Raw genomic sequence first — 10,353 nt, forward strand, 5'->3', positions numbered from 1 at the left:
CGCGCAGCGGCTCCCCAGCCACAGGGGGACTGGCAGCTGCGGCGGGAGGGCGCTAATCCTCGGCGCACTAACAGAGCCAGGCTCGCATCGCTGCAGCGGCTCCCGCCTTTTCCGGACCCCTTGGCCGGGCCTCGCCTTGCGCATGCGCGCAGGTGGCTAACGGAAGCTCTTTCGTAGAGCGGGAATAAGAGACGCTCGCGAGAACGAAAAGGAAGTGACGCGAGACCCTACCTGGCCCGCGAGTTCTCGCGGTGTTTTGTTTCGTGCCCTTGCGGAGTCGCTGCTGCGATGGCCGGCTACTGGGAGATCCCGGAGGGGACCAACTGCCCCCGCAAGGCCTGGATCACCGGCCGCCTCGGGGCCGCGCTGGGTGAGGAGGCTGGGTTGGCTCTGCGACCTGCCGCTCCCGCTCGTCCCCTTCCGCCGGGGCCGGGGCCTGTCTCGGGCCGGCCGCTCGGCCCCCCCTCCGCGCAGCCCCCCGCTTGCCGACATGGCTCGAGCCCGCCTGGCCCCGAGCTCGGCCGCGTCTGCACCCGCGGCGGGTGGCTCGGCGCTGCGGCGCAGCCCTAGGAGCCTGGCTCCTGCCCCGCCTCTGGCTGCCGCGCTGCTTCTGGCTGGGATGGAAGCTGAGCCGAGCGGGGCTCCAGCAGCTGGGGCTTTCAGCACCGCACGAAATCTCAAGAAAAAGGCAGTTTGAAAACTCAATCCAAAAAATTACACGCAAGAATTGTAGCCATTACAGTGGTATTAAGGGCTGAACAAGTCAAACACTTAAGGTGAATGCAAAGTCCAAAACTTAAAGATCGTGCAATGTTAACTTGGTCACATTGCCTGTACATAGTATTTTCTATTTCCAGATTTCCTTTTAAATCTAATCTTTAAGGTATTTACTGTAAAACTTACAGACTATGCAGAGTGGCCAAAGTATCACTAAAAGCAATATTTGCATTTGAATGGCCTGATGTGAGTTCTTGTGTTTTTATATATTAATTATATCTATATTAAAGTTAGGAGTGCTCTGTTCACTTGCATTAAGTAGTGTCAGTAAAAGGGCACTAATTCATTACTTTAATGGCAAAATGAAATTTTATTTCATTCTTAGCGCAAATGTGATTTGCATGTTATCTCCCTGCCTCAGTTTCCCCATTGATAAAATGAGATTAACATTTGCCTCATAAAAAGCGACAGAGTCCTGTGGCACCTTATAGACTAACAGATGTATTGGTGATGCCTGACGAAGTGGGTATTCACCCACAAAAGCTCATGCTCCAATATGTCTGTTAGTCTATAAGCTGCCACGGGACTCTTTGCTGCTTTTTACAGATCCAGACTAACACGGCTACCCCTCTGATATCTGCCTCATAAGGATATTTTACTTTTAATGGGTGAAATGCTTTGTGATTCTGAGAGGTAAAGAGTGAAGTAGTATTGTGTGGGAAATAGTCAAATGCTGCATCCCTCTTTTTAATTATCTTAATATTTATTACTTTTAATTAATGCACAAGCACTTTTCATATCTGTAGTAATTTTCTTCCTAAATAATCTCAAAGTGCTTTGTAAATTGTAAAGGGATCACTTCACTTACCTTTGACATGTTATCACTTCAGGAGTAGACTGCAGTAGCTATTTTAGCAATGTAAAACAAAACTACAGCTAGTTTGTGTCCGTGAATAAGTAGCAGCATGCAGTTAATGGGGTGTCCACACATGGAATTTTTCAAGAATGGCCTTTAAATTCATACCCTAACTGAGTCCCGGTTTACATTTAACTGTGTCACACAGGATGTGAAATTTTAAGTGATCCTAACCTCCCACTGTAGATACAGCTAGGTCAGCAAAATAATTTTTCCATTGACCTAGCAACCACCTCTTAAGGGGGTGATTTCTGGAGGTGGATATGATCTGCCCCCTGCTGCTTCAGAGCTGGCAGCAGCCACAGAGCTTCCTGCAGCCAGGGGAGGTACCTGGAAGTAGATCGCCCCCACTACCCCCGAGCAGCTATGCAGGGGAAGAGGAGCTTGGTGAATGGTAAGATTCCCCAGCTGGGGCACCCCAGTATTGCCTCTCCCCTACCCCTTCAGTAGCTAGATTTTGTGGGGGAGATCTAATTTCACAGTCTTGATGTGTTCTTCAAAGCTGTGAATTTGGGAGGGCCCTAATCATAAGCGAGTGAAAGTTGAGGGGAAGTGATTTTCATTTTAGTTTTTGCTTCAGTTAACACACATGTAACTTGAATGCCAATGAAGAGTCTTTGTTAAAGAGTGAACATCTTTAAAATGTGAGTGCTCAATTCTGGATGGTGCAGAGCAATCTGGTCCAGTCCAGCAAAGCACCTAAGCACGTGCCTGACACCCTTCTGGATTGAGTCTTGAGAACTTGCAGTAAACTCTGATGCCCCCCAACAAGTCCTCCAACAAAGCCTGGAAGCTCAGACTTGATATTACCAAATAAAAACACAAGCAACAAAAGGCTTTATTCAGAATAACTACCTTCTTTCTCAACAAAACCCCTTTACCTTTCAGATCTTCTGTATGCATTAGAAAGAAGCAAAAAAAAAAGGGTTAGAAACCCAATTTAAAATAAAATCCTTTAAATTGCCCTATAGCATCAGTATGACTCAGCCATGCATATCTTGCTTTTGGTGGAAGATCAAAGGTGTGGCTGCACACTAGCCTAGTAAATCTTCTTGAGCTTCAGTGCTGGGGATGACAGGCCCTTAGAATGCAAAAGTAATTTTATTTCCTAGCTTTATTCTTGCACCTTCATATTGCTTGAGATACAGTACAAACAATGCGTAACATCGGGTTAGGCTGAAATCCTGTCTCTATTGAAGACAGTGGCAATAATGACTTAAATGAGGACAGGAATTCACCCGTAGTCTTTCGTGCATTACTCTGGTGATAGAAGTTGTGGAGGTTTCTTGTGCACATTGTGCCATGTAGGTCAAGCACAGTAATAAACAAGCATGTCTTGTGCTCATGGAACCTGCATTCAAGTTGTGCTTCTGCATGGTCTCTGACCTGTCACTCATTAAAACTGTTTTCCCTTTTGTAGGCTTGATTGGTTCGGCATATCATATTGTATTGTACCCGCCTAACTCGGCCGTTAAGGCTGCGCAAACGGCAGCCATGAGCACTGTCACAATGGGTAAGGAGACCTTGCTTCTTTCAGCAACTGAGTTTCTTGTCTGAAGATGCCTTCATTCAGCTAAATGGACAGCCCATTGTTGAAATTATTGGCCTCTCAAGTAAAGTGACTGGTGAGGCAGGTGTGGTCTGGTGGTTTTGTGCTGGAGACTGAGTGCTCCTGGCTTCTGTCCCCAGGTGCCACTGACTTTATGTTGGCCATTGGGTAACTGAAACTTCACCACTCGGTCTCTGAGTTCCCATCTGTAAAATGTTTACATGCACAAACTTTTGTAGTGTGAGGCTTAATTAATTTTGGTGAAATGCTTAGAGATCTTGGTATGAAAGGTGCTATGTAAGTTCAGGACATTATAGTTGGTGTTTCCTTTGAGCCATACTCTTTCTTCCCTACTGCTGCTCTTGAAATGTCAAATTAGTCTGGGTATAAATTACATGTTTTGATGTGGATAATTTAATATCAGTAACTGTAAGTGATGGCTTAAGGAGCTGCTGTCTGGATTTAACATTCACTGTATTGGTATAACTTAAAACTGAAAATAACTTAGGCTATGTCTACACTGGCAAGTGAACGACAAAACTTTTGTCTTTCAGAGGTCCCCTCCCCCCCCCCAAAAAGGTAGTTTTGCCAACGACAAGCACCGAGCTCTTTGTCGGCAGGAACACTTTCCTGACGCTAAACTCAGCCCTGACGCTAAAAGCTGTGTAATGTAGACATAGCCTTACTCCTTACAGTTTGGAATCTCAAATATAAAACTTGAATTTTCAATGTCTCCATGTTGAAGGTTGTTCCACAGAAATCGCAAACACCCAGAGCTGGAGGGAAAAATTTCATGGAAGCAAATCCCATACTTTCCTACTTCTTGTTAGCACTGATAGTCACAAATATTGTCAGTACCTAAGAACTTACTGTGACCCGAAGAACCCCAGAATGCCAATTGGCTAAGGGTTTACTGTTGTGTAACAGCAGCTCCTAACAAGCTTGGCAAACCAACGATGCCTAGCACACTACATTCATGGTATTTATCCAAAAATGATGTCTCATGAGGTTTCTAATTAAAAAGCTTATGCTGTACTGATCCTCATAATTGTTGCATGATATACGTTCTGATAACATTTAACAAGCTGTGAATATGTACTGAAAATATGTTTTAAAGTCTGTCACCAACAAAAGAGAGAAACAGGTTTCTTCAAGTCAGGAAGTAAGATGTGTATCTATCAAATATAAATTAAACATTGTAAACCATTGCAATGGAAGCCCCCTTTACATATGGCATCAACAGAAAAGGATCACACAGAGGTAAAAACAAGCGATGTGGGTTCTACTGTCTCTGAAGACCTACAGTGAGCTTTGCAGGTATAGCAGAAGGCAAGGAGATACCTCTTTATCTTTCACCTGAGGAAGTAAATGGACCAGAAGTGGGAAGCTGCACAGAGAGCCATAGAGTGACAAGCAGAGAGCAGCACAAGTAGAAGCATGCCAGAGAGCCCTGGAAGCTGTACATCGGCGAACCATGGAGCTTGAAGAGCTGAAGTATGAGAAGAGAGCACAAACACAGGATGCTGGAGATGCAGGGACAAAATCCTCAAGCAGCAAGCGGTCCTCCCCAAAAGTCAACCTGCTGGGATAAACTGTGACCTACTTACAGAGAGAGGAGTTGTATTGAAGAGTATTTCACTACTTTTGAAAGAGTATGCGAGCTGCACAAGATTCTAGATCTCCAATCTCTTGGGCAAAGCATTGCAAATATTTAATGAGATGGACATAAGAGAGGCATTGAAATATGAGTTTTAAAAAAAGCTGTGTTGCGAAGGTTCAGAATATCAAAAAGAATGATAAGATGAGTCCTAGAGAATGAGTATAGAACGTGTAGTTTAATGAAAAAGTGGGCAAAGGGGTAGATGCTTGTGATTTGTTTGACTTCTTTGCACAAGAAGATTTCCTGACTATATGCTTTGAAGAAATCAAAGCAGCAGTTGGGGATAAACCCCTGCCACTATACAAGAGGCAGATGTAATTGCTGTTTCCTATGTAAAAGGCAGACTGTTCAGTGAGCACAAACCCCAGAGGGAGGGGCAGAAGCCCAGAGTAAAAAGGGAGTCCCTATTTTTATCTCTGTGATTCATAGCAACAAGGAATACATAGCGGAGTTCCTGGACATTGATAGGGAATTTATAGGCCCCACAGTAGCTGTGGCCAACTGCTTCAGCTAACCCCTGCTCCACAGGCCTGGGCCTGTGAGCAAGACTTAGGCTACATACACATAAAGGCATAAAGCTAACGTCTGCAAAATATGTTTATCACATCAGGGACACTGGGGAGAGAAGGGGGGAGGAAAAGGGAACTGAGGGGGAGTTTGCAAAGAGGGTCCCGATGTGCCATCTTAGCTTATGACATTAATGCAATAATTTCTGGGCAAGCTTAGGATATTAATACAGTAACACTTGGGCAAGTGCCTTTGCAAAATGTAACCGCAAGCAGGGGTGCAAAGAACAGTCAAACCACCAACTGGGACAATAACAGGAAAAACCCTAAAAGGGAAAAGGCATTGATCAGCTTGCGTATGATTAACAATATATTCCAAATAAGGCAATAATAGAGTGTGATATGTGTGAATTACCTTTATAAGCTTGGAAAATTTTGGTGACAGGAGGGCCAGTTGTCCCCTTGCGTGGGGCCATGCTGACCCTCCCTGTATGCATACTTGTATTCTAATAAAGGAGCCTCAGGCTGTCTGATCCAAAATCAACGGTGTGGTCAATTTTCCACAACAACATGAACTGTGAGGAATGAAAGGTAGCTGAGGGAGAAGGAAGCACTTCCAGCAAAATGAGAATAACAAAATGCATCCCATGCCTTCCGGTTGATGGGGTCTCCTTCTTATCCCTTCCCTCAAATGACTATTCCAAACCAATCTCTGCCAGAATACTTGTGCAGAGAGCCTGAAAACGTTTTTTTACCTGTCTGCATTGTGGGTACATGGGTTCTCCTCTTCTTCTGGAGGTCACATGCTCCCAATTTTCTTTCCCATTCTGCACTGTCCTCTCTGATTCTTCAGCATGCTGTGCCTGCAGTACCAAACGCTGACTTGTATCCAGAAACTCTTCTTTTTCTCTGATGCACACAGAGTTGATATTTGGGTCTCTAGTCCTTTAACCTTCCAATAGTCTCTTCCAGTATGGAGACCAGCTTGCACTTCATACAGACGAAGTCACTTCTATCCTGTGGGAGAAAGACAAACGTGGCATATCCTGTGCAGGTCACAACAGCTGATCGCTCGCTATCCATATTGTCTTCCTTCTAGGAGCCTTTTCAGATGTTGTATTTACTGCTCACAGAAGCCCGAAAGGCAAAAACTCTGTGGGCACTCCCCCCAGGCACGCTTCCTCTGTTCGCAGCTCACTCAGTTCACAAGTGGCTGCTGGTTTTTAATAAAACTTCTGGCTCAAAGCAGTTGCCCTGACTCAAAGGCTTCTCTTCAATCAACCACTCAAGGCCCACCTGGAACAAAGCATTCCCAAATCACACTTTTCAAACAAACCACCACACACTTAAACAGTCACACTTTTCAAACAAACAAACACATGGTCAAACTGTCCCTGCAACTAGCGCCAATCAAGCAAATGGTCACAGCAGACAGACACTCGACTATTCAATCCACCAGCTTACAACACAGCCCCCCTAATGCACCACTCACCATAGCACCTCTTGGACAGTTCTCAGGCAAACTCCCTCTGTTTGCCTCTCTGTTTGCACTAGGTGGCTCTGCCTAAGCCAGGGAGGTGCTATGGGATATTCTGATGTGAAGCTCCATCAGTCTCTTCTGTTGACACTGTTGTGCTCTGGATAAATAGTGAAAGCGTGACCCAATGACTCTTTCAAGTGTTTATTCACAGTGAAATAGTAATTTGACCAGAGAGAGAATGGGAATCAAGCTGTAGTTCAGTGGTTAGAATACCCCCCTGGAAGGTGGGAGACCCTGGGTCCGGTCCATTGCTCCAGTCACTTTCTCATCAGTTATCCACAGTGGAGCAGCTTCAGCAGGAGAGATTGAGTGCACCTAACATCAGAATAGCCCATAAAGACCCCAGTTCAAATCCTTTCTCCCCATCAGGTAGAACCTGGTTATCCCAAAGCCCAGGGAGTGCTCTAACCACTGAGCTAAAAGTTACACGGTGGGTGTCACCATCTCCACCTCTCTCTCCAGCTGGATTTGAATGAGAACCAATCTGGTAAGCTGTCTCTGAACATATACGCCTACTGTATTGGGCCCTTAGGTGGCTGAATGCTTGTCCTTCCTTGGTTTGTGAAGCATTCTGAGGCATAGGCAGGAGTAGGTGTCTGGATGCTTATGTAGTGAGGAAACAATGCATTTACCCAGAAGCAGGATTTTTCAAGCCTTGTCATCTAGGCATCTTAGCTGACTGAACCTAGTTGGGTTGCAGTCCTTCCTCAGACATTTCCTTAGAAGATTCAGTGCATATATTGGGGGAAATGCTAGCAAGAAAGAGTGCGGAATAGTGGGGTGGAGTATAATGTTAGTGACTATTGAAAACCCTTTAGGAAACTAATAATCCCTTCAGCAGTCCTCACTCCTGAAAAGGAATTTGTTGATCGTTATTCATAAGGCCACCCAGTAGTATGGAGGTAAGTGCTCTGCATTACTGCATGAGATGCTGTATTTTGATTCCCAGGTCCAAGATGGCAGAAGCATGGAGGCTGGGGTTGCGTGCTCAGTCTGTTGGGATAGTTTCATGTTCTCTAATGCTCTTTTTAGCAAGAATTGGCATTGGTAAGCTCTAATTGAAAACTGGTGCAGAGCCTTGCATTGTAATGCTACTTCACAGTCTGTAGGCTGAGTTATAGACTGTGACTTGTATCGTAAACACCCAGACTAGACCTAGAAGAGAGGGTACAGACTTGCCCAGGTGCGGGTGTAGTAGCACAAACAGGAAGTTGTGTCACAAAAATGGTTCGATTTGTTTTCTGGCAACTTTTTGCTTACATAAAACATGTGGGAGTGTGGATGCTGAATCCAGCTGGTTGGGCTGTCTGCTTCACCTGACTAGAAAATGCCATTTTTCTGTGATTTACTGATAATTGTTCATGGCAATAAATATTTATTCCTCTGCTTCCCAAGAAGGTTCAAAACGTAACTCTGGCTGTTCCTGGTGCACCAGGACTCTGGGTAGTATGTTTTCTGCACTGTAGATCTCAGTTTCTTGCTTGCTGTACCCCTTACTCCTTACCTTTTCCTTACAGCTACTTTGGGAGCAGTATTTGGATTGACCACTTGCCTCAGTGCCCAAGTCCGGGAGGACCCGGAGGATGCCCTGAATTATTTCATAGGCGGTTGTGCATCAGGCATTGTCTTGGGTGCAAGAAGTAAGTTGTGGTCAGCATAGAGGTTTAAATCAACAGCATGAAATATTTTTAATGCATTTATATAAATTCTATAAAACTGTCTAATTCTTAAACCCTTGTCTACAGGAAGCTACCTCCTTCCCATGGAAATGTATTGTATGATGCATAAGAATCTAGTCCATGATGTATTAAAATTGGATCTGCTTAGTTACCATGGTGATATGCACACCTCTCAAACATCAGTCTCTAAGAGCCTGTAGTGGGCCACTGAAAATGAACCCCACTTCAATTAACAAATTGCTCACCATGGAAAATTGCAACATGCCCTCATAGATTTAGTCCTTTCAGGAAAAGGCATGTCCCAGAAGATGAGCAGAGGCCATCCCAAATTCAGAAGGGCTCCATTGGACCAATCCTGTCTGGTCAAGGTCCAGAAAATTAAGCTGGTCTGGGCTGGTACCAAAATAAACTCTGATAGATTGGGGGGCCAAAGCTAGCTTCAAAGATGAACTGCAAAATAAAAATGGAGTTAACCCCATGAGCCAACTTGAGTGTACAGAACGGAGTTTAACTACTCTCAGAAATTATTTTTCTCTGAAATTCTCTTGACACCTGAGTTCATAGAGGATGTCCCAGAATATATCACTGTGACATTGGATACCAGAAATCCTGTTGCAGTCCATGATGCAACCCAGTAATGCATCCTGGAATACCTTCAGCAAACCAAGAAAGGTTTACAGATATTGGGGAAAGAAGGCTGCACTTGTTTTTATGCTTAATGTACCTGCAGCCTGGTTAGTGGTGAAATATGTCTGTTACAATTGTAGTTCTAATCTCAAATGTGATGATGTAACCAATTAACTATGGGGCTCCTTGCTTACTGTTTAACAAATTAGATTCATTTTACATGTAAAGAGGTGTTCTTAATTTAGCTGCTAGCTCTGCAAATTCTCCATGTACTCTGAGAGTCAAGCTGTTTCTTGCCTCTTGCACATCACTAACAGTTAGGCCCCCAGGGACACTTATGGAGTCCTATTGTCTTCAGTGGGTTTTCTTCAGGTATAGATAATTTGAACTTAAAAAATGTTGATCAGGAAGAAATTGAATCTGGCTCTACTTTTCTTAGCTGTGTTGGCTTCCGAGTTAATGGGAGTAAAAACCAGGAAAGATTTTAGTTCCTAAAGTAAGCAATTTGGACTAGATAGGTCTATGGGATAAGAGGGCTTGATACCTCAAAAACTGCCTGAGCTAGAAACAATGGGAAACCATGTATCTTTAAGATCCTAAATTTCAACTTCCCATCAGCCCTTTGGGCTGCCTGCAGTCAAGTATCAATATCAAAAGAAAAATCCAAATGTGGTAAGATATGTTAAGTTAACAATATAAACTATGAGTATATCTTTCTTTCACTCTCTTCCCAGATCACAGCCATATCGTTGGTTCCTCAGCATGTGTGGCGCTAGGACTTGTGGCTGCTTTTACAAAGATAGGCAAGCGAGAAGGCTGGAAGATAGCATGACCTCCCAGACTCTAAATGTAGGCTGGCTCCTGTCTCAGAAATGTTTTTCAAATATCCTGCATAATAAATAACAAAGATACTGCTGACTCAGGGTGTCTCTCATTGACTTTGAAGTTAAATGATACTCAAGGAACATAGTTTTATCAATTAAATAGTAACTGAGGTGCAAGAAGATCTAGTAGTTAGAGCAAGGAACTAGGATTTGAATTAGAGTGTTCAGGGGCCTTTTACTGAGACTTCTAACAATGACACATTGGAGTTAACAAACACTTAAAACATAGCACTGGGTTGGTTTAGATTCAAAGTAAAACAAGTTTATGAACAAAG

General features: G+C 44.0%; 1 protein-coding gene across 1 annotated transcript; it reads left to right on the plus strand.

The window, feature by feature from the left end:
- Nucleotides 1-213: 213 nt before the first annotated feature.
- Nucleotides 214-10,112, plus strand: NDUFA11 (NADH:ubiquinone oxidoreductase subunit A11). Its single transcript, XM_044998897.1, has 4 exons — nucleotides 214-370; nucleotides 3,054-3,146; nucleotides 8,406-8,528; nucleotides 9,929-10,112. Exons 1-4 carry the CDS (start codon nucleotides 289-291, stop codon nucleotides 10,024-10,026), a joined length of 396 nt encoding a protein of 131 aa, XP_044854832.1. The 5' UTR covers nucleotides 214-288; the 3' UTR covers nucleotides 10,027-10,112.
- Nucleotides 10,113-10,353: the final 241 nt, after the last annotated feature.

The sequence above is a fragment of the Mauremys mutica genome, chromosome 24 (genome assembly GCF_020497125.1).
Source record: "Mauremys mutica isolate MM-2020 ecotype Southern chromosome 24, ASM2049712v1, whole genome shotgun sequence".
NCBI lineage: Eukaryota > Metazoa > Chordata > Testudines > Geoemydidae > Mauremys > Mauremys mutica.